The following is a 27,976-nucleotide window of genomic DNA, read 5'->3' on the forward strand; positions in this document are numbered from 1 at the left end:
CCTGTGGCAGAGGGGCCTGGGGAGATGGCATCTAGCATCTTTTCCTTCCAAACTGGGTATTCTATGGTTTTACCACTGCCTGTGTCAGGATCCCCGTCTCTCAGGGTTTATTCTGCTGTGCTGCTGGCCGGGTTGAACACAGAGCCCAGGCTTGGGAATCCAGCTTGGGCCGCCAGCTCTCTGCTCTTGTAAGGGACTCACCTACATTATCTCCCCTCATGTGGGCGAGGGGACCCAGAAGCACATCCGTTCATTAACAGCATAGTTTCCGCAAGTTATTTTAATTAAATCTAATTATTTATTGATTGCATATGTAGTGATAGAGGATCAAGTGCTGCAATGGGTAGGACTCCCTGAATTTTCTAGAAGGGATCACATTACTTGCTTTGTTGTGAAATCCCTTTTAGACCTGGGAGAGTGGGAAAGGGATGGAGCTGACATTTGTTAGTTGTTCTTGTTATTGCTGCAAATAATGTTAATAGGCAAGTCCCCACTATTTGCTAGAGCTTATACGAGGCACTTTATATGCATTATTTGATTAAATCTTCCCAGGAACTCCATTAGGAGCTTACCATTATCCCTGTTTTGCTGCTGAGGACACTGATCCCCAGAGAGGTCAAGTCATTTTCCTTCAGGCCCGGTGGAAAGTGCAGGAGAGAGGTCTGGTCGCCAGTTCATCCTATGGGAAGAAAACCCATTTTCCTAATAAACTCAGAGCCATCCCAGCCCCTTTCCAAAAAAATGGAACTATGGCTCTATTGGGAGGTTTATTTTATCGCTGTGATTCTAATTTATTCCTCAGTTATATTTTCAAATAGTTACTTCTCTTGGACACTGTTGCTAAGCATTTCCTTCTGTTTAAACCAGATCAATAACACAGCAGTGGGCCACGTGCTTGTCCTGCCTGCTAGAGGGGACCTCACGGACTTCCTGAAGAACGTCCTGACGTGTCATGTCTGCCTGGGTAAGGTGCTTCTCCAGCGGGGAGGTCTGCCCAGCTGCAACTGCAGAACATGCTACCCATGGAGATGTTTGAGTGACTGGTCAGTGTCAGTATAGAGGGCTTGGGTTAAATGGAGACTCATAAAGCCCGTGATTATGTGTAAATACTACATATGTACTTAAACTGGAACTCCCAAAATGGAGCTCCTCTTTGAAAGGAAATGTTTATTGGTAACAAAGGAGAAGGTGGGCTCTGTTTCCTTTACCTTAGAGTCCAGATTTTAATCATCTGGCTTTGTGACATTCTAGAACACGTTTCTTCAGAGTGCAAAAGCAGTAAGATAGCTTTTCCTTTCTCTTCTTTTTTTTAAATGCCATAGTACACTAACCAGGATTTCAGCCTACTGACTTGTTTCATCTAGTAAGTGTTAGGTGATGAAAACTGATATCTGGCCACACTAATGTGAGCAAGATATAAATAAGCTTCTGTATTATGTGACACTTTTAATTGCGCCGGACTCCAGTAGACTGATGTACAACATCTTGCTGCAGGGGTCCCAGAATAAGCAGGTTACCATGCTTCTTTCTAGACATCTGCAACATTGACCCATCCTGTGGATTTAGAGGCTGGAGGCCTTCCTTCAGGGACAGGAGAGCGGCCGGCAGCGATGTGGATATCGACATGGCTTTCCTCTTAGATAGCTCGGAGTCCACCACTCTGTTCCAGTTCAACATGATGAGGAAGTACATAGGGTACCTGGTCCGACAGCTGGACATAAGCCCAGACCCCAAGGCCTCCCAGCATTTTGCCAGAGTGGCAGTTGGGCAGCACTCGCCCTACGAGTCCCTGGGGAACTCCAGTGTGCCACCCGTGAAGGTGGAGTTCTCCCTGACCGACTATGGCTCCAAGGAGAAGCTGGTGGACCTCCTCGGCAGGAGAATGACACAGCTGCAGGGGACCAGGGACTTGGGCCGTGCCATTGAATACACCATCGAGAACATCTTTGAAAGCGCACCCAACCCACGGGACCTGAAAATCGTGGTCCTGATGCTGACGGGTGAGGTGCAGAGGCAGCAACTGGAGGAGGCCCGGAGAGCCATCCTGCAGGCCAAGTGCAGGGGCTATTTCTTCGTGATTCTGGCCATCGGCAGGAGGGTGAACATCAAGGAGGTGTACAGCTTCGCCAGCGAGCCAAACGACGTCTTCTTCAAACTAGTGGATAAGGCGACTGAGCTCAACGAGGAGCCTCTGATGCGCTTTGGGAGGCTGTTACCATCCTTTGTCAGCAGTAAGTACCGTGTCAGACAAGCGTGGGCCAAGACCGGAGCCTTGAACCAGCCCACACCCTTGGGCTGTCAGGGGCAGGGGCCCCAGGCATGGGAAAGCCAGTGTCGGTGTGTTATGTTGACTTGTTCACTAATTCAGCAAATACACATTAGTGCCTACCGGGTCCTGCACACACTGTAGGACCCAGAGTTGGGCACAAGCACACAGTATCCCGTCCTTGTTCCCTCCTTCATTCAACCAAGCAGGACTGGGCACCTCCCAGTCACAGATGCTGTGTCCCTGAAAGTGTGTAATGGGTCAAGGGCACGTCTGTTATGCCTGCCGATGTGCTGGTGTGTCATATTGAACTATCTCTTGATGGGGCACTAGGGAAGCTTCTAGAAGGAGTTGTACTACTCTGAGCTTAGCCCCCAACCCCTCTCTTGGAAGCCTCCTAGTCTTTGTCGCTGTGGCTCTTCCTCCCTGGAAAGCTCTCCACCTTTGCTTTAGCAGAAAATCCACACTTATCTTCAAAACTTACCTGTAGCTGCCCCTGCTCACTGCGAATGCCCCACTCCCAGGGGTTGCTTGTCGTTTGTCTGGACTCTGTACTTACCCCATCCATGACATGGCCTGTTGGTCATTCCTTTATGGGTCTGTGGTCCTTGAGGACGTGTGTCACCGCCCCCGTCCTGCAGAGTCGGCACAGGAAAGCATCCAGCACATCGGGGCGCCGTTCACAGTATGAGCAACATGTAGATGCAGTGAGCTCCTCGTTCAAGGGAAAGTGAGGCCGTGAGGACAGTGTTCACGTGTGGGAAGGCCTGTCCCACCAAAGTTTTAGGGAAAAAATGTGAAGCACAGGTGAGCCGGGCAAGTCCCCCCAACGGCCACGGCCACCGCCTCCAGAAGATTGAAACAGAAGTTTGTTGAACACAGCATGGGGAGACTATTCCAAGTAATCTGATGTTCAAGAGCTTAGAATTTGTCAAGATCTGTACTCGTTTTCTTCTATTCCTTTCTTCCCTCTTACATTGAGTGAACACTATCTTTAACCTAATCACACAAATACTGCCAAATAGAAGATACTGGCTTAAGATGTTTTGTGGACCACGTATCATTATAATTAATCTTTAAAATCACTGGACTTAGCTTGTCTGGGAGAATTAATCAATTCAATAAGTATTAATGGATAACCTAGTAAGTGATCCATTTAACTCACTAGCAGATTAATTTTAATTTGCATGCACTTAAAAATATTTTGTCTGTTTCTCTCTAGGTGAAAATGCTTTTTACCTGTCCCCAGATATCAAGAAACAGTGTGACTGGTTCCAGGGGGGCCAACTGGCAAAGAATCATGTGAAGTTTGGTCATAAACAAGTGTAAGTAATTGTAGTAAATAGCTCAAAAATTACAGTGCTAAAGGGAATGCACTTATCTTTCAACTAATGACTAACGTTATGGGTGAAGACATTGCAATCCAGAAAATGTACTTCTCAAAGATCACATGGGGCATTTTTTTCAAAGAACCTGTTGTACCTGTTAGCTTCTGCTGTGTAACAAATTAACGGAAACTTAGTGACTTGAAACAGCAACCATGTATTTAATTTGCAATTTTTTACTTGGGCTCGTCTGCGCGGGTCTTCCGGCCTCTCCTGGGCTCGCCTACATGTTTGTGGCCAGCTGCTCGCCAGCTGTGGACTGGCGGTCCAGGACGGTCTCCGTTGGGTGGCTCATCCCTGCCCGCTGGGGGCTCCTATTCTCCAGTAGGCAAGCCTGGGCTTGTTCGCAGGGTGAGTGGGCAGGGCTCCACGAGAGAAGGAGGAATGTGAAGGCTTCTTGAGGCCTAGGCCAGAGCTGGCACACTGTTACTCCTGCCACATCACATTGGCCAAAGCGTGCCCCAAGGCCAGCCTAGCTGAATTCAAGAGTGGGGTACTAGCCTCGAGAGGACCTGTCGTGTCGCACTGTGAAGGCCATGGGTGCCGAGATGGTTGGCCTTTGGGCCACATGTCCGGACAGTCTACCATATCTGGTATGAAATTATTTCATATAAAGGGATTGGATACATTAAGCAGAAAACTGGGTTCCAAGTCTTCTTAAAATGATCAGTGTCATAATAACACAGGTGATGGTGGTAACCGGGAGGCAGCACGCATGTTCTACAAGGATGCCTAGTGGGGCGGGGGATGGGTGGGATGCTGTCTACCTGGCATGGGCTCAGCGGCCCTGTGCCCAGCTCTGTCTCAGGTGCCAACTCCAGAAGCAGAGAGGAGGGTCTGTGGCAGAGGGCTGGGCGAGGGGCACCTGGTGACAGGAACTGAGTGCAGGCAATGTGGCAGCAAGAGAAAGCTGTGGTGTGTCGTGTTTTGGGGGAAGAGGAGATGTGAATTTTAATTATCCTTGGAAAGTGGCCATGTGGTCCTGCCCGCCCTCCAGGGCGGGGAAAGGAGCCACCCCCTTCCTACTGCCCCCTTCTCTCTTCCCCTCCATGAGCCCCTCCCCTATTGCCTTGGCCCTCAGCGACAGCGCTTCGCCTCTCAGCCTGGTAAGCAGAGAACCATCAACAAGGCAGCTGTGTCCCTTTTCCGGTGCCCTGTTGCTCGTCCTGCTGGGTCGGCGTCCACAGGGGTGCCTTTCCTAGCCATGAATTATCTTCGTAGTTTCTCTCGAACATTCCCCAAAGTTGGCCCAACCTCATCTTTAGGAAAACAGAATGAATAAAATGAGCTAGTAAAATTTGAAGTTTTATGATTCTAACTCGAAAATGTACTATATATGACATATAGAATGATGCTTACAAAATAATGAATATTCATCTCAGGATAAGAAATGAACACATGCACACAGATTAATACAAACAAAAATGTTCAATAAGCCCTGGGTGTGAAACTACCTGCTGACTTACTGATTTTCCAGCTCAACATGGTGTTTTGTTTGAGTGGATACTTTCTCAAAATGAGAGTAGCTATTAACTGATTTTACTTAATTTTTGGTGTATATTTTTCAGTTGGTCAATGTTTATAATTAGAACATTGTTCAATATTATTTAATTAACAATAACAATTATTGCAGTATCTATTATTTTGTATTTACTTTCTGCTTCTAGTTTATAAATTGAAAATAATAATGTCAGATACATTTATAGTACATGTTTCCTTTTTAATGATTGTATTCCCTTATGTGCTGTACAGTATCTTTTCTGTGGAACAGATTCTAAAAATAAGGGATTTAATATATGCAATAGTGAATGTAATATATAAAACTACTGCGTGCACTTTGATAGCAGCAAATTTTGCATAGCTCATGGGGTTATGTCTTTGTCTGTTTTAGATAGCAGGCAAAAATACGTGTGGGTTGAAACAATATGTGATTTGTTTTGACAGAAATGTTCCGAATAATGTTACTTCAAGTCCTACATCCAAACCAGTGACCACGACAAAGCCAGTGGCCACCACGGAACCAGTGACGAGCATAACAAAGCCAGTGACAGTGGTAAACCTGCCAGTTGTGAAGCCGGCCGCAGTAAAGCCAGCCGCGGTGAAGCCAGCTGTGGTGAAGCCACCCACAGTGAAGCCAGCCATGGTGAAGCCAGCTGCTGTGAAGCCAGCCGTGGCAAGACCTGTAGCTGTGAAGCCCGAGGCCACAAAGACAGCCACTGTCAGACCTGCAGTGGCAGCAAAGCCAGTGGCTGTAAGACCCCCCACCACTGCCAAACCCTCGGCTGCCAAACCCGAGGCCCCCAAGCCACAGGCAGTCAAAGTGGTTGCCACCAAACCAGCCGCTGCCAAGCCCGTGGGTAAGAAAGGGGTCCAGATGTGCCATCTCCTTTTACTGCATCCAGCGCATGTCCCTCGAAGCCTGTTCACAGAGTAGTTAAACGCAGGCACTGGCCCGGGATCTGTACCTATGGAGGATGTACTTTAAAAGGTGCAGGTCAGAGCATGGAATTACAGAGCATTGCTTTTTATCCATATTAGAAAGTAATCTTTGTCTTACCCCCTGGGAGGCTGATGCGTTCCAGACAAAGAGCAGCTCTCCCACCCTGAGGGTCTCCCAGGCTCGGCCCCCTCCCCTCTCCTGCTCCCTACCCGAGCCCTGAATGCTGCACCTCGACTTGGGTGAGGGTGGGACCTGTTGGTTCTCTCTGGGCTTGTTCTGTATTGAGCACTGGACCATGTATTTTCAAAGTTTCTCCTTAATAAGAGAGATTTTCAATGGAAAGAAAAGTAGTAATGTGCCTTGCTGATGAATTAGGAGATTTTTAATTGCATTTCATATACATTGGTAGGTTACAAGACCAGTACTTCTCAGGAGCTTGAATAGGGGGGTAGTTTCCTGTCTCACCTAACTTTCAGATCGACAGTCACTGATGCATGTCCTTCACGTCTCATCTCTGGCCTGTGTATTATAGGCATTAGGGTTTTATATTTTCATCTCCACACTCCCACACCCTGCTTTGATCTCCTTTCCAGGTAGGGCATCTCGGGAGGTCCACGTGTCTGAGATCACAGAAAACAGCGCCAGACTCCAGTGGGAGAAGCCTGAGCCCCCCAATCCTTACTTCTACAGCCTTGCCGTCACCTTGGCCCATGACCAGTCCTTGGTTCTGAAGCAGAACCTCACGGTCACGGACCGCGTCATTGGGGGCCTGCTCGCGGGGCAGACGTACCACGTCCTGGTGGTCTGCTTCCTGAAGTCTCAGGTCAGAGCCACCTACCAAGGAAGTTTCAGTACAAGTAAGTACCTGGTTGGTTTAAGAAAAGCTGGTGCCTGATTTTTACATGGGATCTGAAGCAGGAGCTCCTGGACCACAGCCATAAGCAGTGTCCACAGAGACTTCTCTGGTCTCTGTGTTTCCAGGGGTCACCCTTATATACGACGTTAAACCAGGAAGGCAGGCGTGCCTCAGTCCCTCAGGGCCCCTAAGACCTTCTGTTTCTGAGTTCCCTGCTAGTTGCATACATTTTTCTTTTATAGAGAAAACTCCGCCTCCGCCACCACAACCAGAGAAGGGAGCTTCTAGTTCGACCAGCCATCTGGTGGTGAGCACAGACCTGCTGGCTGGTAGCGAAACAGGTGAGTCGTGGAAGCATTAGGCCCATGAGCAGCACCCAGAGACAATCTGCCACACATTTTAAAGCCTTTGAAGTCTTATTTGTCTGCTGGGATTCCAGTTCTCAGGCCAGGCATGGCTTCCGTGGGGAATCAGCTCTGTGTGGCCGCCTGGTCTCTCCTGCATATTCCAAGTTGTAAATGGAGACAAGCCTGGCCTGTCACCAGTCTTTTAGAGAAAACTGGATGGGGTTGCTCTGGGGGCTGTAGCCAGGAATGCATGTGTGTTAGTCATTTCCTCTGCGCCTCAGACTGGGGTCTGTGCATTTGCAAAGAGTAGGGTTTCATCCACTCAGTGATTTAATCTAATAAGAAACTGCTTAGAAGAACACAAGACAGCCCAGATTGGAACCCCTGCAACACATGGGTTTGGAGGGGATCCATGTCACTTCCAAACGTTCTGGTCCTGATTCTGCTCCCGCACCCTGCTGGTCTAGCTCACCACTCTCTGCGCCTGAGTGTGAGTGTGTGCACAGCTTATGTCAAATCTGTGACTATTAGACATGCCTCGGGGACTGACAGCAGTTATTCCAGGGCCTGGGCAGTGGGTCGGAGAGATCTGTAGCCCCTCACTCAGCAGAATGTGAGCTCAGGGAGTTCATCCATCCGAAACTGGTTATTGAAATAGTTGATATGCTTTGCTCAAGAGTGTTGTGCCAAAGATGGTGGTGCCAGTACCCAAAGTTAAAATTCACTGGTCTTTGGCTCTATTATTGTTTTATAGACCCCAAAGCAAAAGGTTTCTGCTAACTACGGGGACAGTTCATTAGTTTTGGGGTATTGGCCACAGTCAGGAGGAGGAAGGCGTACCTCTTTGCAGTGTTTATTTCTGCAGTCGATCACGGTGAAAGGCATTCCCAGGGGGCCTGGCTGCTTTTGTATCGAGCTAGATTTAAAAGCAGCTTCCCCAATAAGCATTGCATTGCGAGAGCAATAGCACATTCTTTTTTTGAGCTATCCATGAGGTTATCTCATTTTATTCTTTCTACTGTAAGTTTTTAAAGTGATATTTGTTTCTCCACCTTCCCCCTTCTGTAGTGTTTGCGCCCTCTCATCTGTGTTTACATAATATTGGAGAGTTTCTAACTCCACATGTCATCACTTTGGGGACTTTTGGGAATAGGGCTTTTGATCCTTTTAGTTGTTTCTAGAGGGGATCTTTTCTATTTATTACTAGGCTATTTTATTGCATTGATGGACTCACCCTATGTCCATATATATGTGTATATATCTATCTGTATGTATATGTGTATCATGAATATCTATAGATCTCTGCCTATCCATCGTCTATTTTCTATCCATCCCTCAATACTGCTACATCCCATACTGACATGTGGCTTCAGGTGTTACCAGAAAGAAAGCGAGTAAATCAGTGTAGGAATTGGGGAGCTATTACACATATAGATGTGCACATAATAAGGGTGAAGACATGAACTACTTGTGGAACTGAAAAGTGTCTAAAATAGTTTGCTTCTGGAAACAAGTTTTGGAATCGGTTTATGTTAGGGATAGCCATGTGGTTTCCAGATTCTTCTAGCCTTTCCAGTGGAGAGACTGACAGAAAAACAAGTTCTCTCTTCTTGATAGAAATTTATAGGAACAATTAATGGTAAGTTGGGTGATTAAGCTTTAACTTCTCATGGATTGCATGAAAAGTTTTTATAGAAACTTTTAATGTTATGACTCAAACTGAAAAAAAAAAGGAAGTAGGCATGAGGAGTGCAGGTTTGGGATGGAGAAGGAAACTTAGGTCTCAACCCCCTTTGTTCCTGCTCGTAAGCTGTTTTCTGAGTCCTGCATCCAGGGGCCAGGGCGAATATTTGTGCCCTGCCCTGGGGGACCCCGCTGCTCCCAACCTGTCCCAGCTCCCTGCCCGAGTCCCCTCCGTCAGGTTTGCCAGCTTGGCGCTTGAGTTCAGACAGAAGCCACAAAGAACTTAGTAAGATTTCCCCAAAGATAGGGGTCAGGAACAGAAGAAACTCTAACTTAAAAGTCTCTGGAATCTGGATATTATTTCCCACTCATTGGCAAATTTACTCCTTGTAGAGTGTAGGAAATGTAAAATTTCTATTGAATCCAGTGCTTCATTGAGAGAAAATGGCTAGGAGGAAACCCCATGGCCAGATTTGGGGATGTTTGGGGCTCTTTTATGTGTGGTCCAAAAGGGATGAGAATATATAAACAGTGTTTAGTTAATATAAACAACACAATCTTTAAACAAGATTCTGCCTGGGTTGTTTTGTTTTGTTTTTTAAGACTGAGTCATAGTTCAGAGTCACGAAGGTGTTTTCAAGGCAGACCTGTCTACCTAGATGTCCTCTGTCCATGTGACAGAGAGAAAGGACTGTTTACAATTGGGGCTGTGTGCCTTTCAAGGACATAGGTAGTAGGTAGGTGGGGATGATGCCAAATCTTTCTCCTCCATTCTGGTCGGTACATAGCCTCAAACCCAGGACTTGAATGTGTGTTTGCGCACATGCATGTGTGTATATTTCCCACCTAGCAATTTAAGTCACAGTGAAGATAGAAATTACCTGCTTTTCTTAAGAACAAGGTTCTGTGTAATTGCTCTCCAGTCCACACAGTGTCAAAACACTGCTTTGCCTGGAGAAGCTCATGATTGAAACACATTTGCTCAGTGGACATGTAGAAGTATGTGTGCACCACGTGTGCGTGCACACACACACACCATTTTTGAGAGCTTTTTCAATTCAATTAATCAGACATTCACTTTAAAATATTTAAAATTCAAAATGAGTAACCAGAATTAGGAGATGAGAGCTTGTCATACCCCCTCCTTCCTAACCTCTCCTGTCCTTAATTAAGCATCTTAGAAACTTTTCCCAGGGGTCAAATATTTTTGTGATATTCATCTTTTTGCAGATAGAAGGAGTGACAACAAAACATTTTGCAGAGTAACTTTAAACAAATATAATAACTGTATTCTTACTCAGTAGTAGCATATATATTTGCATCCAAAAGCAACTCCTACAATATGTGTTATTTCTCCAGAATGTATTTTTGAGACAATGCAGGCAAAATTGAGTTCTAAAAATAGCATTTACATGAGGACATGAATACAGTTTAATTCCTCTTACTTTCTGCAGCACCAGTTAATTACAACTTGTTTTGCATTACAGAAATGTGTCCCTTTCTCAGTATTAGATACTTTTCTTTGCTTTTTTAACTTCATGAATAGGAGTTCACTGGGTTCTGATTCCATCTTAAGGAACTGTGCTTTGTCATAGTTTAGCACTTTGGATTTAGGATATGTGGTGACGAGGGTTTGTAATCTATGCAGGAATTTGTCAGCAAGATTCTATGCGCTGAGCAAGTCCCTGGTCTGTCCTCTCACGGAGGAGAAGAGTGAGCAGTTGTAACAGTTGTAACACTTGAGTTCTCACTGGCACATGTTAATGTTCACCCGTGTCGAAATTCACATTTACCAGATGCTTCTCCATCAGGCATCTCTTTATTTGACACAAGCACTTGATGGGAGGACACTCTTGTGAGGGGATCTCTTGTCCCCCTGATGAGGCCTGGCCCTGTTTGGCATGGGGTGTGGCCTTCTGGGCTTTGAGATGAAGTTGATGAGGTTAGCGGACTGATGGCATCATTACGAACCACTCAGGATTCCAGGCTTTGCAAGATGGCGCGATTCCATTTCCAGTGGTTAATACTTGTCTTTTCCTCCACAAAACAAAACAATCCCCTCCCCAAATGCCATCCCAGTCTTTTCTTTCCTCAGCATCTAAAGAATCTGTGATACTTTTGTTGCCTGTAAGCGTCAGTGAGCAACAATTAAGCTGATCTTTGGTGGATCGCCCCGTCTTCGGAAGTGTTGGCTGCGTGCGCGTTTGCCCAGCACGCTTTGTTCCTGCTGGCTTTCCCAGGGCTCGTCGCTGCTAATTTTGGTTTTTGGTTTTTGTTATATCTCTCTCCTCCTCCTCATTTTTTGGCTAAAGAAACCTTGGAAGGGTATTTCCTGTGTGTATTCTTACTAAAGCTAAGACTCTCTGAAGTTTCTAAGTGACAGCAAACTTTTACTCAGAAAATTTCCTTTATGCGACATGACAAAATGAACCCTAAATTCCTGCCTTACCCATAGGTGTCAAAGAAAAGTTTCAATACAGAAGAGAGCCAGTATAACTAACCAAATGTGTGACATTCTTTCTCACTTATTTTAGGAGTTAGCCATCGGTAGAAATGACCACATTTTGTCTGAACAGGCATTACCTCATTAATTACGTAGCTCTGAAAGAAATAAGCTCACCAATGTGTTCCTTATTTTATTGGTTCTAAGATGCACAATTTTCTCATTATAACAATTCTGAAATTGAAATGTGATTTGCCACTGATGACAAGTCATGGTTTATTGGCTGTGTTTTGTCTTACTTAGTGGAATATAAAATAATAATGCATAATAAAATTAAGATACCTTAGATTTAGTGAAGTACAGTATTTGATTGGCCATGTTCCACTGTGAATATATAGCACTGGCTTGCACAAAATGATGTAATTGGGAAAATATTGATGTTATATTAATACTGATTTAAGGAACTAACTTACCTGCAAGTGGAGGTAAATCAAATAGCTATAAATATTTTCTATAGTTGGTTAAAGAGAAATACTCATCTTCAAGACTGTGTGCCATTGCTGCATTAGAATGTTATCTATGTCAGTTGTAATGTTTGGGTTATGCTGAGCCTCAAAGGGTGTTCAGCACTTTTTTATTGTCAAGTATGAAAGTCTTTGAAAATAAAAGTCTATTGGTTAAGATCTGAAAGAGCAAAGGGTCTAAAACTTAACCACAGGTACACTTATAACAAAGTTAAAAATGCGAAGTTTCCTTGTACCTTTTGAGCCAATCAGTGTTCAACACTGAGTGCACTTGGTACAAACTTGGCCATTTGGGGGATGCTCTGGGGAAGAAAGGAGACAGGATGAGGCAACCATTTGGCCTGGGCATCACGCTCACAGGGAACCCCCCGTAAATGAGGGATATGGTTTGGTGGCTGGATAAGCTTGCCGTGCTCAGCCTCTTCCATGACATTCCGTGAAAGACAGGCATTTCCCTTCAGTTGTTGGCACATTTGAGAGGAAGAAAGTTGTTTCAGTCAATTGTCATCCTTTTATTCTGACTTCATTGGCTTGGGAAGGCTCTTGGTAAGCACCACAGGCTTCTGGGCCTCTGAGAGGGTCTGCAACTAGGAACCGTTGTAGTTGTGGGGCCCCCAACTCCGCATGCTTGGGTGACAGCTTCCCCAGAGTCACCAGGGAGTGTTTTCGACCAGTTCTGAGCCTCAACCCTGTGTCTTCTCCACTGGCATGTCTCTTCGAGTCTGGTCTGTTGTGGTAGACCCAGGCTTTGATTCTCTACCTCAAGATTTAGGTTTTCCTTTTCCTTCCCGAGAACTGCAGATGCTCACCACCCCTGCAGCTGTGAGCAGCCCACGTAGCTGGGGATAAAGGTGCATGCAGATGTGAGCTGCAGGGGGCTGCAGAGCGAGTCAGGACCTAACTCATGTGAACGTCTAGCACTGTCCACTCCAGGGAGTTTTGTCAAAGGATGGTTTATATTTGTCAAACTTCCAGATAACGATTGACAATAACACTGCTCTTTCCCAACATGATCTGGAGGGTGCCAGAAAATTCTATAAACAGTTTGACTGTGGATGAACCATAAACTTTCCTTTACAGGCCTCTTGGAGAATCTAGCTTTTGCTTTGCAGCTGGGCTACATCAGGAGTATGCATTTAAAGCATAAACTTCAGGAGTATGCATTTAAAACATAAACCGGGAAAAGAATGTTTATCTGTCTTCAAAATAGCTTTGCTATGTAACATTTTTGCATCGTGAATTTTGTATCAGTACGAGCTCTTGTTACTTACTGGTTCAATTTGGCTGGTCAGGAAGGCACTCAGGCTACACATATGTACACACAACATGTATGTACACATGCACACATCATAAAGGATTTTCCTTTTCTGCTTAACTTTTATTTTCAATCTTCTTGACTTGTAGTGCAATGTACGGCCCTATTTTTGAACTTTAACTTGACAGAACTTAATTGCTATTTTGCCAAGGACTAGAAAACTCCAAGGTTTTAAGATTCAGTCTTGTCTGGGAATCTAGCACTTAAGGAACTGCAGGGTAAATGGTGCAGTGGTTGGAAAGGGGAGAAATGGTTCATTTCATCTCAGATTGTCCAATAGCCATAGCCAACATTTGGGATTCTGAGCGCTGTATATGAAGCCTTTTCATTGACATGACTGTATTTATTGCCCCCAAGGCCATTGGTGATCATGACGTCCATTTGGCAGTGAGGAGGCTGAGGTGTGGGGGTGCTGAGGGGGCGTTTCCCTCCCTGAAGACCTTTTCTTCTGCTTGAGAACATGGTGGCTGGACCTGTAGCCTGGAACACCAGGAGCAGAGTGCCTTGAGCTAATTCATGCCTTTTTCTCATCTCTTTATTCAAGATATATGTAAGTTCCCAAAGGATGAAGGAACTTGCAGGAAGTTTATACTGAAATGGTACCATGATTTAGAGATGAAAAGCTGTGTGCGATTCTGGTACGGAGGCTGTGGTGGAAACGAGAACAGATTTAATTCACAGGAAGAATGTGAAAAGGTCTGCCCTCCTGGTAAGTCAACATTCTTTCCTGTCTGTGGCTTTGGCAAATCGGATGCGAGATCCAGGCCAGTAATTCACCTTTTAAAAATACTTGAATTACTGTGGTTATGGTAGATATGAGAAGGAAGATACATTGTATCCTCAGATAAGGAAGATAGTCAAATGAAACACATAAAATTATTTTTCTGAATTATTATTATTTACTAAAAACATACTTGTATACTTGCATTTTTGCCGGTGAAGAAACACACAGCCCTACACTTCCTCACCCTTCAGATGTGTTATTCAGTCCCTGTTATTCATAAAATATTGCAACAAACATGATTAGTAGTAGGAAAATAATATAATGAACAATTGTGGGTAACACCAAAGATGAATAAGCCCCAGATATTGATCTTTATATAATTTTGCTCCTCTAAATAATAACGTGGACACCAGGGTCATTCATGTGATATTGGATCATCCATTTATGATATTGGACACCTCGACTGGTAATAAAATAAGAACAGCTTCACAGAGAGCCTGGGGCCGGTGCCAGAAAGGGGTGAGTTCCATTGGCATAAAGGCCTGGAAGGTGATGCAAGGTGAGAACAGGCTCACGCTGCACAGAGGGCCTCAGACCGCAGGCCAGGATGCTCCCAGGGAAGAGCTGAACATATTGAGCAGAGAAGTGAGGTTGGCGAGGAAAACCAGAGGCCGTGAGATCCATTTCATGAGCAATAGTGTCCTTTTTGGTCAGTAATGTGGCTTTTTCCCTCCTCGTCTCTCCCTCCTGCATCTCACCTGCCCCATCCGTCAATGGTCAGCGCTCACGAACCCCAGAGTCATCGCTGCCATTGGGACCTAGGCATGGCCAGCCGGCGACACATACCTCTTGAAGGAGTCAGTGAGTCGTGTCCGTAGCAGCTCCGGTGTGGACGGCCTGGCCCTGTACCGTTTCGCGCTTTGACTTACCCTCGAACCCGGGAGGAGCCGCTCTGCCGCAAGACCTATCGATATGGTGCTACGTGTGTCTGTGGACCCAGGGCTCTGTCTCCAGGCGGTTATAGTGTAGACTGCGTGTCGTGTTATAGTTATCCACTGCTGGTGTTGGTGTGAACGTTTCTATAAATGCAGATTCCCTCTGGAGTTTCACATTATGCCTGATTTGGGCAAATGCGAGGTCTGGAGAATAACTGAATTTCACAGCAGCTCTCTGTATTTCTGCCTGGCCCCTTGTTTCTTCTCTTAAGCATGACTTTAGATGGAAAGCCTATGTACGGCAAATAAACAGAGTCCAACGTTTTCATTCCCCCCCAATTACCTGGATTAGATTTCCAGCTACTTTTCCTTTTCCAAAGCCTCTAACAAACAGCCTGGTTAGAAGGAACTGAAATCTCTTCATGTGTGTGCACTGCGGTGGGACCAATGCCTTAATTAAAGAATGAAAAGAAAGTCATAATAGAGAATATTTTTGGCATTCCTCTAATGTTGTGTGTGTGTATTTTTTTTTTTTTGCTGGAGGTGGGGTTTAATTTTAATTTTAAAATTTTTAGGAAATTTATACAAAGAAACTTTTTAATAAAGTGTATTGAAAGTGTCCTGGGTTTGGCGTTATCGGCTGTCTTGTTTCCATAGCACCTGGTGTCAGAACCACTCCCAGGCCAGGGGACGTGGGCGCCGTCCGGGCCCGTGGTCCTGGGTGCCCCCCTTTTGTTTCCGGTCGGGGTTAGGGGTGGTGAGAGCCCTCCATCAGACAGTGTGGATGCAGCCCCTTCTGCTCCCTCATTCCGTGCCCTGGCTGGTGGGTCACTTCCTTGCTCAGGACCCCTGGAGCCTTCTGCGTTTAAGAGCCAGGCTGAATTGCACCCTCCTCTCTGACTGCTGGTTGGACCCCAGAGCCCTGGCCTGCTCTTCCAAGTGGTGGTTTGCTCCGGCCCCACAGAGGCTGAGAGGTGAGAGGCAGCGGGCCCAGGAGGCCCTGTCCCTCTTCTGGAGTCTCACAGACAAAGCACAATGTCTCTTTATTTCCTCAAAGATCTTTTTCTCCTGTTTTTAGGAAGGACCCAGGAAACAAGTAGATATTGATGGAGGTGGTCCCTGAACCCCACGTACGAAGGAAACTGCATGTGCCTGACAAAGCCCATCAGCTCTGACAGGTGCTTTTGCCAGAGCTCTGGAGCCCTTGGTGTGTTTCATGTATGATGGGGGGAATCTGGCAGACATGTCTGGAGCCAGGGAGACGGGGGGAGGCTGGGTGGTCACCTCTCCCCGGGATTTCCACCTAGATCTTTGTGTCAAAGCCTCAGAGTGCACTCAGAGGGGCCCCATCTGGCGGAGGGCCTGGGCTTTGTGCCTGCAACAGCGTGGGAGGGGACCAAGGCAAAGGGCAGGCCTGGAAGGCTGTGTGTGGCAGGCCTCTGAGGGGACTTGCAGGAACCCGGGGGTCAGAGGGGATCTGAGCTCACTACAGCTCGTGGGGACTGAGAGGCCTGCTCGAACTTCAGGGCAGCTTCAGGGGGAACTGCAAAGCTTTGGGAATCACTTTGGGGCTGTCACAGCCTGGGGCCCCGGACACCTCTGCTCGCATCATGCCACAGCCCCCTGGCACCCCTCACCCCCACATGCTTCTGTGTGAGTGACTCACTGAGCCAGCCCTTCCCTCTCATAGGCCTCTTTTGCCCCCAAGGTCACGCTGACCTCTCCCCAGCTTTGAAGTCACACCTCTTTAGCATGAGGCCAACCTAATGGAACAGAGAGCCCAGTGGGGGTCATGAACTCCTCCAAATGGATATTCAGTCTGCGGGGCAGCATGCCCCTGGTGACTTCCTCAGGGACAGCCACCCCAAAGTTCTCCAGCCCCTTCCATGTAAACTGGCCTGGGTGCCTCCCCTCAGGCTGCATGTGTTCAAGCCAACTTCATCCCACGGAGCAAAAAGATGTGTGAGTGGGGTTGGTGAAGGCTCATCACTGGTGTGGCGGGCGGCCTGGAGCCATGGAGCGGCCCCGTGCTGTTTGCGAGGCCCCCAAAACACGGCCACAAACGGGCAGCTTAAAACAATAGACGTTTACTCTTGCACAGTTCCGGAGGCTGGAAGTCCAAAATCATGGTGTTGGCAGGGCTACCCTGAAATCTGTAGGGGAATCCTTTCTCGCTTCTGCTACTTCCTGGTGAATCCTTGGCTTGAAGGTGCGTCACTCTGCCTCTGTCTGTCCTCACATGGCCCTCTCCTGGGTGTCTCTGTCCTCATGTGGCCCTTCCCTGGGTGTCTGTCCCCATGTGGCCCTCTCCTGGGTGTCTCTGTCCTCATGTGGCCCTTCCCTGGGTGTCTGTCCCCATGTGGTCCTCTCTTTGGTGTCTGTCCCCACGTGGCTCCCTCCTGGATGCCTCTGTCCTCACGTGGCCCTCTCCTGGGTGTCTGTCCCCACGTGGTCCTCTCCTGGATGCCTCTGTCCCCACATGGCCCTCCCCTGGGTGTCTGTCCCCACGTGGCCCTCTCCTGGGTGTCTGTCCCCATGTGGCCCTCTCCTGGGTGTCTGTCCCCATGTGCCCCTCTCCTGGGTGTCTGTCCCCACTTGGCCCTCCCCTGGGTGGCCCTATATTCACCTGGCTGTCCCCTTATAAGGACACCAGTCCCAGTGGATCAAGGGTCCATCCTACTCCAGTGTGACCTCATCTTAACTAATTACATTTGCAATGACCCTCTTCTCAAATAAGGTCACATCCTGAGGTACTGGGCTTAGGGCCTCAACATACCTTTTCCTTGGTGGCGGCACCCAGCTCAGCCCATCCCACAGTCAGCATTTCAGTCCTGCTCCGGGTTCTGTTGTGTTGATGCTGAGAACTAGTTCCAGTAAAGGGTATTAGCTGAATTCTGTCACCTTCTAGGCACTTGCGGCTGTTAAAACCATCGCTAATGGGTCTTAACACTCAGTCCTATTCATTTTAAAACTTAAATCCCAGATACCATCAAAGCCTTCCCCCTGGAGCCCCAGGGCAGATTGGACTCATGGTGCTGGGTGGCGTCTGAATGGAGACGTCTTGGTCTGCTCCCCCGCACATTCCTTGCCACCCTCCAGGCCTTTAGAGTTGCACAGTATTTGCCAGACTCTGAGGCTGGGGCTGACCGTCACTGCCACCCTCTTACCTGCCCTGCCCTTGGTCCCCTCTACAGCAGGGTCCCTGGGCTGACCCCCGTGCATCAGTCCTCTGGAGGAACATGCCAAGGAACCTGCCGAGCCTCGCCTGGGCAGTCTGGCCTCTGAGAACTTCTCTCTCCCCTCTCGAAGCCCTGCAGGGGGACGTCCTCCCAGGCTCCTGGTGCTTGGGCGTCTTTATCTAGTAGCTCCTTGGGGTATAGCACAAGCAAGTCGACTCATGTCCAGCCACCTTCTCGACCACTTAATCCACAGGAAACGCATGTGGCCTTGCCATATCAACTGGCTTCCCTCTTTCCCCTCGCCCACTGAGCTCCTCCCGAGGGTCCAGTGGTCAGGCATGAGGTCAACTGAGAGCTGGTCTGTAGCCCCTGACTCGGTGGAGGGAAGGAATGATTCTGCCCCCCACTCCCTGACTTTGAGTGCTTCTCTTAGGCTTTGACTTCAGGGAAGAGGCCAGCTGGATGCCCACTCATGCCACCAAAGGCAGTGAGTCCCACCCCTTCCCCACAGGAGGTGAGGAAGGCGAGCCCCCATCATCCTTCAAAGGCAGCATGACCTCTGCCCCAGGTTGTCCTTCACCTCAGCAGGGGCTGTGGGGACCTCACGTGCTGTGTTCCTGGCTGTGGCCCTTGGCCATCAGCTCTGGGTAGATAGGATCCATCAGGACCCAATCCCAGCCTTTTGTAGGAATTTAATGGGCAGAGAGCTCTGGGCCCCAGCCCCCTCAGTGAGGGGCTGACTGTTGCCTTCTCCCCCTAGACCCTGCTCTCAAATTGCCCTGTTTGTGAACTTAAGCTGCTTTATAATCTGTGATGAAAAGATGCACGTAATCATTCTCTCCTTCATTTCACCGGTGTTCTCTGAATATTTACCATGTGCTAAATCCAAGTCTAGGCACCAGAAATGGAGTTCCCCTGGGGTTACCCAGGGTGGGGGAGCCAGACAACACAAATACATTCATAAAACAAGAGCGGGTGGGAAGTGCCAGGAGATAAATCACCACAGCCACCTTTCCTATCCCCTTGGGCTCCTGTCTGTCCTTGTGCAGGGAGCACGTGGTGACCCGAGGAAGAGAAAGCCTGAAGTGCCACAGGGGCACCTGGGAAAGGCAACGGGCAGGGGCTGGGCTGTGGCCAGTGGGGGGGAGGGCTGGAGGGACCGCTGGTGGCTGGTGTAAGCCGCTGGCTTTTACTCAGTGACATGGATGCTGCCATTCAACAGCTTGACCAAGGGACTGGCAGATCTCGTGAGTTTTAAAAGACCTGCTGGGTGCTGTGTGTGGACGAGATATCAGTCGTGAGGCAGGGGCGCCGGTGATGAGGCTGGGGCAGGAACTCAGGTGATAGGCAACAGTGGCCAGGACCAGAGCAAAAGTCAATGAAGTTCAGGCTCTGGGTACATTTTGAGCTAATACACCCAAGAATTGATACAATTTTTGTGTTCAGTTTTTCACGTTTATTCCCACAAAGGAAACAAAACCCTGTGTTAGACCATCTGTCCTGACGTTGTGTTCAGTGAAGTGTGGTCTGAGCTGCTGGGTCCTGGCCTCAGACAGCTGTGGGCCTTTTTCCAAGCCCTGGCCTTTGTCAGACCACACCACAGACTCCATGGCCTTCCCGGACTCTGGTGTACCCCAACCCAAATGCCCACCCAGTTCTTTCTGGGGCCACCTCAGAGAACTTCCAGCCTGGCTGTGTGCAGGTAGCTTGCCAGCAAAGAACACCTGTTTTGGATTTTGTGGGCAAGAGCTAACTTCTGATGCACTGAGGTTTTGGGCTGCTCTGGCAGCCAGTGTAACCTGAATTGGCACAGGTCACTTTGATCCTGTAGCAGCTGTGCGTCGGGCACCGTCTGGGCACTTCACACGTTAGCTCAGCAGTGTTCTCTGGTGGTGATCATCATCCTAGCTTTACAGGGGGTGAAACAGAGGTCAGGGTGGTCCACTTTGTCCAGCTATGACCTAATGGAGGCTATGTCTAAGCAAGTCGTCGTGACCCAGAAGCTCTCCCGGAACTCCAAGGGTGTACTGGTCCCTGCGGGACCCTTGCTGTCATTCCCCAGAGGTCTCATACTGATTCTGGGGAAGGGGTCTGCGCTCTGGCTCCATCTCCTCCCAGCACAGCTCCCTGCCGAGGCCGTCATGACTCTTGCTGGACAGAGAATCCTTACCCTTGCCCCTCCTTCTATCCCAGTTGTGCTGCCTCTTTTTTACTATCTGGAGTTGCTCTTCTCAGGGGAGGACTTGGGGAAGCTCATGTTTAGGGCCTGTGCATAGGGCAGCCTGCTTGGGCCTCCAAGACCCAGCCGCTGGGATAGCTGTTTGGCCCACTATCAGCACGTCTCGGCCCTTTCATCATCAGCTTTGCTGGACTTGTGAATATAAGTGCCTTCAGCCCCTCCTCTTCCCTATTTTCTATATAATTAAAAAAATTCAGTGGGCACCACTCTCCCTGTAGGAAAGCAGTATCATGAGATCTCAAGATTGATTTTAAATTTCTTCCCCCACTGTGACTCATTTTTAGGGAATGGTTCAGATTTCCCTGCCAAATTTCCCTGCTGTGGGTTTCCAGTGGGACCTGGCCACTCTGGAGGGGTCAGGGGTGCCGACAGTGCTGAGCCACGGGCCACGGGCCACAAGCGGGGGCTACCGTGTGGCCTACAGCCTCCATGACTTCAGGTTGCTGGTCTGAGCTTAGCTGCTGGCTTCCTCCCGCCTTCCCTCGGGGCTGGAGTACAGATGGTCAGCCGGTCTTCCTGCCCTCGGGTTCTTGGGGGGGTCTTCCTGTTTGTTTGGGATCCTGATTCCAGAGCTGGATGGCTCTTCAGAGTCTCTGAAGCCCAGCGCGAAACAAATTCAGGTACCTTCTCCCCATTATTCCTGATTCTGTGGCCCACATGGTGGGCATGAAATTGCCAAGGAGCAAAACGCCGAAGAAGGAGTATTTCAGAATCCAGCCATGGGTGGCCTGAAGACATCTGGTAGTGGGTGATGCGGAAGAGCCGAAGAAGAAACAGCCTCCGGGAATAAAGGGGACACCTTCCAAATGATACTCAACCTGGAAAATAGACGTGATTTTCCTGCCTTAAGTCAGAGGTGTCTATGAAAGCCTCAGGCCACTGTTGCAAAAAGTTATCTAGTAGAAAAGATTTGAGCATCTGCTGAGGGGACTAACCAAGCATGTTTAAATTTAGGAGGAATGCTGACATTCCAGCATCTGCCCTAATTTTCCAGGAGCTAGAAACAGAGATAGTTAGCATAATACAAAGAAATTGGAAGAGCCTATAAACTTGAGAAAGAATATTTCTGCCTTTAAAGACTCAAACTAGAGCAGTTGCATTTGATAGGAATTTTTGTTCAAGAAATTGCCTGGTCATTTGTGACCAGGTTCCTCTAAAAGCAGACCCTAAATCCTATAGGGTTGCAGGTTGTCTGGGAAGATATGTGCAAAGCACAAGTGAGGGAATTGGGAAGCTAACAGAGAAAAGTCAACAAAAGTTGTGTTACTTTCAAGCAGGGTGCATCTCCAGCAGCAGTGGCAGTGAACAACGGGGTCCCACCCTGCTGAGGACCCGCCAGGAACTGGGGTGAATGTGATGGCGAAGGGGCACTAAACCCCCCTGATGAGAAAGGGTTGTCTGGACACAACCAACTATACTCCTGATTACTCAATTGGGACAAATGAGGGGATGCACTGATTGACCAGATATTCTGAGCTCTGACCACAAGTCCACTGTACACTCCCCACCAGAGGGGTGTCAGCAAGCTGTTCTGATAAAGGACTGCCTGGTATCCAGTGTCCAGGGGACTCCAGAGAGAGCCACGGACCACTTGTCTGTGGTGTGACAATTGGCTCTGGCTTTGACTGTCCAGCTTCCCGGTTCCTCTCCACATATAGAACTGAACCTAGTTTTCCGGTCTTCCCATTGCTATTATCTTTCCAATGAAATAATTTTCAGCGCATGTTAATCAAAGTAAGTTTCTGTTGCTTGCAACCTAGGACCAACCACTTGTTCAACACACATCTGTTGAGCACCTAACGTGCCAGGTATTACATGACACACTGGGGTGCAGGGGGCATGGTGCACGTTCCCTGCCCTCATGGACCTTGTGGTGGCAAGGCAGATAGGCTGCGAACATGCAGACACGTAACACGTGAGGATGAATCAGCAGGGACGGAGCGTATCTGGGGAGCCCCTGGGTGGCCAAGCAAGCCTTTCTGAGGAGCTGACGTATACTCGGGAGGCAGGTGTGGGAAGGCCTGAGGGACAAGGACTCAGGGTCGAGAGAAGAGCTGGGTCAAAGGCTCCTCTGAGTCTGACCTGGTGAGTCTGGCACATCGGGGCAATAGTGCAATGGCCAGTGTGACTGGGCCAGCAAGTGAGGGGGACGTTAGGGACTGGTTAGAGAAGATGAGGCTTCCGCCAGGCGCTGGCCATGGACAAGGAGAAGAGAGGATGGGTCTGGACTCACCTGGGAGCTGAGGCCGTAGGACTTGCTTATGAATTAGACACATGGGTGGGGAGGAGCCGTTCACTGCGGACGCCTGTTACGGAGGTGAGGAATAATGGGGCAGGATGGCATTTTTAGTGTGCCATTTGCTTCTTTGTAGAAGCAGGGTGGTGTAATCAAGGATTCTCTGATGAACGTTTTACTTTGGGGTGCCTGTTGAACTCTCTGGTGGTGCTATCAAGAGGCGGTTGAAGTTTAGAAGAGGGACTGGGACTAGGGGCATAAATTTGGTGTTTTGGAAAATATGTAATATTTTAAGCCACGAGTCCAGATGCGATGACCTAGATTTTGAGCACAGATAAAGAAGGGAAAGGAGTTTGGAGAGGCCTCCGGGCACACTGACAGTTAAAGGTCGGGCAGAGGCCCAGTCGAAGAGGTTGAGAAGGAACATCTGGAGCAATAAGAAGGGAACCAGGACAGAAGAGTCACGCAGAGCATGAAAGGAACTGCCTCAGGAAAATGGCATGTCCAGCCGTTGAGCACTCCTGAGACAAGGGCAGGTGGGTCTAGAGATCCGTGTGGATGTTGACGTGTGTATTAGACATTCTCAACTACCGGGGACTGAAACCCTGTCTCGTACTGGCTTGGACCATAAGGACATTTTCATCTCCATCACAGGAAGTCCAGAGCTGGGGCCATGGGGCGGCCAGGTACACGGCTGCGTGATGCTGTCAAACATCCACGTTCTCTCCATCTCTGCTGTGTGCAGTGTGGGCTCCATCCTCCAGCTGGGGACAAGACAGATGCCTTCGGACATGGCAGTAGTGAGAGGAAAAACAAGACCATGTCTTTCTGCGGCTCTCTTGGGTGTGAGACAGCGTCTCCCAAAAGCTCCCCAGGTATTCTGCTGGCTGGGATTGGCTCACGTGGCCTTCCCTAAGCCAATCTTTGGCAAGGCGACTGTTATCACTCTTAGACAAGAAGCCCACTTCCCTTCAGTCCCAGAAACTTGAAGATCAGCGTGGCTGTGGTCAGGAGGGTGTGAGCTGAATGCATCGGTTCGTGCGCCCACCTGGGCCTGTGTGTGCGTCCATGACGCACAGTGGCGTGTGCCATTGGATAAGCCGTGGGTAGTTCATTCGATCAGAAGCTTTATTCTGCTAAATTAATTTTCTCCAAAAGACACAAAGGAAGAGTGAAGTAGAGCTTTTGTTGAAGGGCAGAACTTGAACAGAGGGCCCTGACATTTAGAGTTTCTTGTGGTTCCCTCCTGTGGTCCAGGACGACTTGTGACCATCAGCTCCACTGCCTCAAGGGTGGCTCCTGCTTTGCAGCGCCTCTCGATTTGGATGTCGCTGGTCTGTGCCACACACTCCAGCCTGCTCCTAATTTCCAGCCTTCTTGATTTTCTGGTGGCCTTCACTAATTCCAGGGTCAGACTGAATGCTTGTGAGCCATGGCGATGTTTTGGAAACCACTATAATGGCTGGGTAAGAGTTTACAGCCATGCAAAAAGACTTCGAACATCTCTCCATCTTTGCTTTTCTGCACTTGAGTGGGGTGAGAGAGTGCTTGGCAATAGAGTGTGTGGCCCTTATTTATACACACTAAATAGCTCATTGAATTTGCTCCCTCATCAAGGTAACTGATGCTACTCGTGATAAGGTGCAACTTCCGGATGTCAAAAATAAATACTAACCATTCTGAGAAACAAAACCATATGCATATGTGTTACTCTTCAGAATAAAGTCCCCACAATTGAACATACTCTGTTTCTGTGGTCTTCTATTCCATTCTATTCTGTTCTTCCTTAGAAGATATTCAGAGAACTGTTCTGTGAGGTCACCCTGAGAAAGTCTTGCACCGAGGACTGGGTCTGTTTAGCGTCAAGCGCTGACCAGCTAGCCAAACAGCTTTGATTTGTGAAGTAAATGTCTGAAGGGAATTTACATGAGAGCTCCAAAGCCTCCAGCACGAATGAATCACCCAGGGACTGTTAGTGCTGAGACGGCCAGAATGGAACCTATCTATCAGCTCAAATCCTTCTCCTTATTTGAGTTTCAAAGGAAAAACCTATTTTCACTTGAAGGCTGTTTGCAGGCAGGTTCCTGCTCATTCCTCGTGTCCAGAGAGCTCTCTTGGGAGGAGATGCGTCCTCGGCCCGGGGTCCGTGCTGCCGTCCCCACAGCCACCCGAGCTGTCTTTCTCAGGCCTTTTAAGGAAACACGCTGGGCCTCTGGCTGTGTTTCAGCTGCTGTGTTCCGGTTTGCGCACGGAAGCCGTTGCCTGCCACTTGGCAGGGAGAGAGCGCGTCTGCCAGCGTGGCAGGGGGGGCGCTAAACATAGCCGGGCGGTTCAACAGGCTTTGCTGCAGCAGCTTGTTTTCATCTGCTGGGAAAATGCAGGGCCCAGGGGCTGGGTCTCATCGGGACCCTGGAATTCCCTTGTTTGGCAGAACTTGTTACTGGAACCCCATGCCAAGGTAATCTTTGGTTTTCAGAGAGGGGCTCCACAGTGAGGAGCTCCATGGGCCACTCCCTCTGGGATTCCTGCGTTCTTGGACCCCTGGGTCCCCACCTTTACTGCCACAGCCTTTCGAAGTGGGCAGAAAGGAACAGTGCTGAGGAAATGTGTCATAGCCTGAGTAGCCACAGGGACTGTGTCACAGGCCACCCTGAGCCCCAGGGCCCTGGGTCTGTTTGGAGCCCGTGTAGTACGCTTGGCTTAGCTGAGGTCGCAACGCAAATGCCTTCGAGGCCCGGAGCAGGCTTCGTAGATGAGTAAGGCCACAGGAAAGACTGCTGGGGCTTGAGGCATATGGGGCGGAAGTCTACTTACAGGCATGCAGGTTTTAATACCACAGCCAAATAAATTTCCTTTAGGCAAATCTAGCCCTTGGACCACCAGTGTCCATCTCTGGTCATGGGCACTGAGTTAAAATTTACTGTTGCTCTGTTTGGTCTCATTAATAACTGTGCAAAGATTTGCACTTTGGCCTATAAATAGAGCCCCCTAGACCTCAGGATCATTGACGTGACCCCAATGGAGGATAGAACAGATAACAATTCTGAAAGTCTTATTGTAAACATGTGCCTGACTGTGGAGTCCCTGAAGTTGTTTGAAGATTTGCTATGCTCAGTAATGCTGTTTTCATAAAGAATAAACAGAGTTCATGGTGCAATATGTGTCCGGGATGTGCTGAGCATTCAGGGCCACAGGAAAGAGGAGACTAACCTACAGTAGTTGGTCATTAATGCACCAAATGCCGAAGACAAGTGTTTCCATAAATAAAGTGCCTGGAGAAGGAAACTTCTGAAAGTGAAGCTATGGACTGGTCTTGGGGATTTGGCCTCTCCTGATCATCATTGTATCTGGTAATTATAAAATCCAAGCAGACCTGAGAACAGTCATGTCAGAGCAGGTGGGGGTATGTGTGAGCTCTAACGTCTAAGAACTATCTGGTGTAAGTTACCACCCAGGGCTGTGTGGGCATGTTCGGGTTCGGGTTCAGGTTAGGGTAAGGGCTGTGGGCTGTGTGCATTGCTCTGCCAGGGTCTGCGTCAACAGGGATGGATATGGTGGAGTCTTTGTCTGTCTATCTAGTTGGGGGAAACAGACATGTATGTAACAGTTGCAGGGAAATACGGAAGAGCTTTGATAAAGGCTCACACATGATCAGAAGTTCCTCTGGCAGCCAGGCCCTGTGAAAGGCAGTAGGGATGAGGAGATGAAAAATCACGCTTGAAGGCTTTGGAGAGAGGGTTAGGGCTCAGAGAGGGGAGGTGCTCGGGGGTCACAGATTTGTTATCACTTGATCTTCCTGAGGTGGTGGTGATGACGCTGTCCTGGGGGCCAGGTAGCAGGTCTTAAAGGGCCCTGCTTGCCTGCTGAAGAGGTTCTGTTTAATACAGTGCAGGTGGAGGGATGGTGACTGAAACTCTAAGTGGGCCAATATACTCCAGGGCTGCAGGACAATTTACTCCTCACTTTCTGTTGCCATGAACTGTTTGATTTCTGCAAAGCAGAGTGGGGCGGCAGGAGGGGACGCCGTTAACAGTCAGGTAGGGCTGCTCCACTGGGGGAAGGAGTAAAGGGGCAGAAGAGATGCAGAGACAGAAAAAGAGGACTTGGAGGCTGGTGAGGACAGGGGTAGGCTGACGACGGCTTCCAGCTGTCAGGGTTGTAGAGCTGGGTGTGTGGGGGCATTGATTCCTTGAGACAGGGAACACGTGGTGAGTAGGGGAATGCTCAGGAAAGTTTTGAGGTTCTTCTGCGCATAAGCTAATCAGCACGCAGTTAGAGGAGGGAAGTCCGTTGGGCACTCGATTTGGGAGGAACCCGTGCATGACTGAAGCCTTGCAAGCAAATGCTATTGCCTGGAGAGACTGTGCAGGGAGCAGAGAGCGTGGCTGGCACTGGGGAGCAGAGGACAGACCAGGGGCACGACCTTCATGGGGGATTCTGGACATCAGAGGGGGGAAGCAGGGGGCGAGGAGGGCTGATTCTAGGGATGAGGGCTGGGGAAGGGAAGAGAATTTCGGGGAGAATAGAGCCAGCAGAGTCCAGGGCCAAGCTGCCACATACTAGATGGATGGTAATGGGGTTTCTTTTCACTGATCGTGGCTCTGCAGCATCACGTTAGTGCAGATCTTTCACTGCTGTGCGTGCACCACAGTAAAACCTGCGCAGTTGTGGGACACTTACCTTGTTTTGGGGTTTTCACTCTCCTAAGCTGTGCAGTGATCAGAAACCTTGTGTGTGGCTGGCAGCATGCTATCTTTCTGCTGCTGCAGCACGAATGGTAAGTGGGGTGGTCGGTCTCTGCGTCATCACATTGCCGCTACAGAAGTTGTCCTGATTTATACTCCCACTTACGGTCTTTGAAATGTCACATCTGAGACGGGTATGTTCACTTTATTAAATTTTTGCTAATTTGATATACGAGAACTTCTGTTGCATTATTTTAATTTTTAAAAAGTATTAGTGAGGCTGAAATTTTAAACAAACTGAATTTATTCTGAACAGTTGTGAAATGTCTAACGGTAACATATACAACAGTTTTTCCAGGCCAGAGACGTGCTCCATGCCCGGGATGCGTCATGTCTAATCCTCCTGGTGCTGACGGTGGCTCTTCATTTTGCAGGCAGAGCAACAGCGGCTGAGAGGCTCTGTAACCGCCCCGAGTCACATGACTGCTAAGTGGACAAACTGACTTTGGAATTCAACACTGTCTGAACGTCTGTGTTGCCAGCTTTTGGCCTAGTTATTGTTCTGTTTTAAAGGTTTTTTTTACTAACTGAATGGCTTTCACAAATATTACATATTATTAAAATACTATCTTCCTTTTATTTATGTGGCTTTATATTTTTATTAACTCATATCGATTGTTTTTTTCCTCCTACAAACTTCATCTCTGCTTCCATGCTTA

General features: G+C 48.5%; 1 protein-coding gene and 1 long non-coding RNA gene across 7 annotated transcripts in view; both read left to right on the forward strand.

Moving 5' to 3' along the window:
* The window catches only part of COL6A3 (collagen type VI alpha 3 chain), a 79,360-nt gene extending 63,823 nt beyond the window's left edge, over positions 1–15,537 (forward strand). For all 6 annotated transcript variants that reach the window (XM_073217925.1, XM_017675683.3, XM_073217926.1 and 3 more), the window contains 8 exons: positions 868–964; positions 1,533–2,231; positions 3,489–3,591; positions 5,596–6,008; positions 6,685–6,948; positions 7,190–7,288; positions 13,804–13,968; positions 14,765–15,537. In XM_073217925.1, the coding sequence (XP_073074026.1) occupies positions 868–964; positions 1,533–2,231; positions 3,489–3,591; positions 5,596–6,008; positions 6,685–6,948; positions 7,190–7,288; positions 13,804–13,968; positions 14,765–14,805 (1,881 nt within the window). In that variant the 3' untranslated portion in view covers positions 14,806–15,537. The remainder of the gene's footprint in view (positions 1–867; positions 965–1,532; positions 2,232–3,488; positions 3,592–5,595; positions 6,009–6,684; positions 6,949–7,189; positions 7,289–13,803; positions 13,969–14,764) is intronic.
* Positions 15,538–24,459: 8,922 nt separating this feature from the next.
* Positions 24,460–27,896, forward strand: LOC118970772 (uncharacterized). Its single transcript, XR_005058872.2, has 2 exons — positions 24,460–25,030; positions 27,692–27,896. It is a non-coding gene; the product is annotated as an uncharacterized lncRNA (long non-coding RNA).
* The last annotated feature ends 80 nt before the right edge of the window (positions 27,897–27,976 follow it).

This window comes from Manis javanica, chromosome 12 (genome assembly GCF_040802235.1).
Source record: "Manis javanica isolate MJ-LG chromosome 12, MJ_LKY, whole genome shotgun sequence".
Classification (NCBI taxonomy): domain Eukaryota; kingdom Metazoa; phylum Chordata; class Mammalia; order Pholidota; family Manidae; genus Manis; species Manis javanica.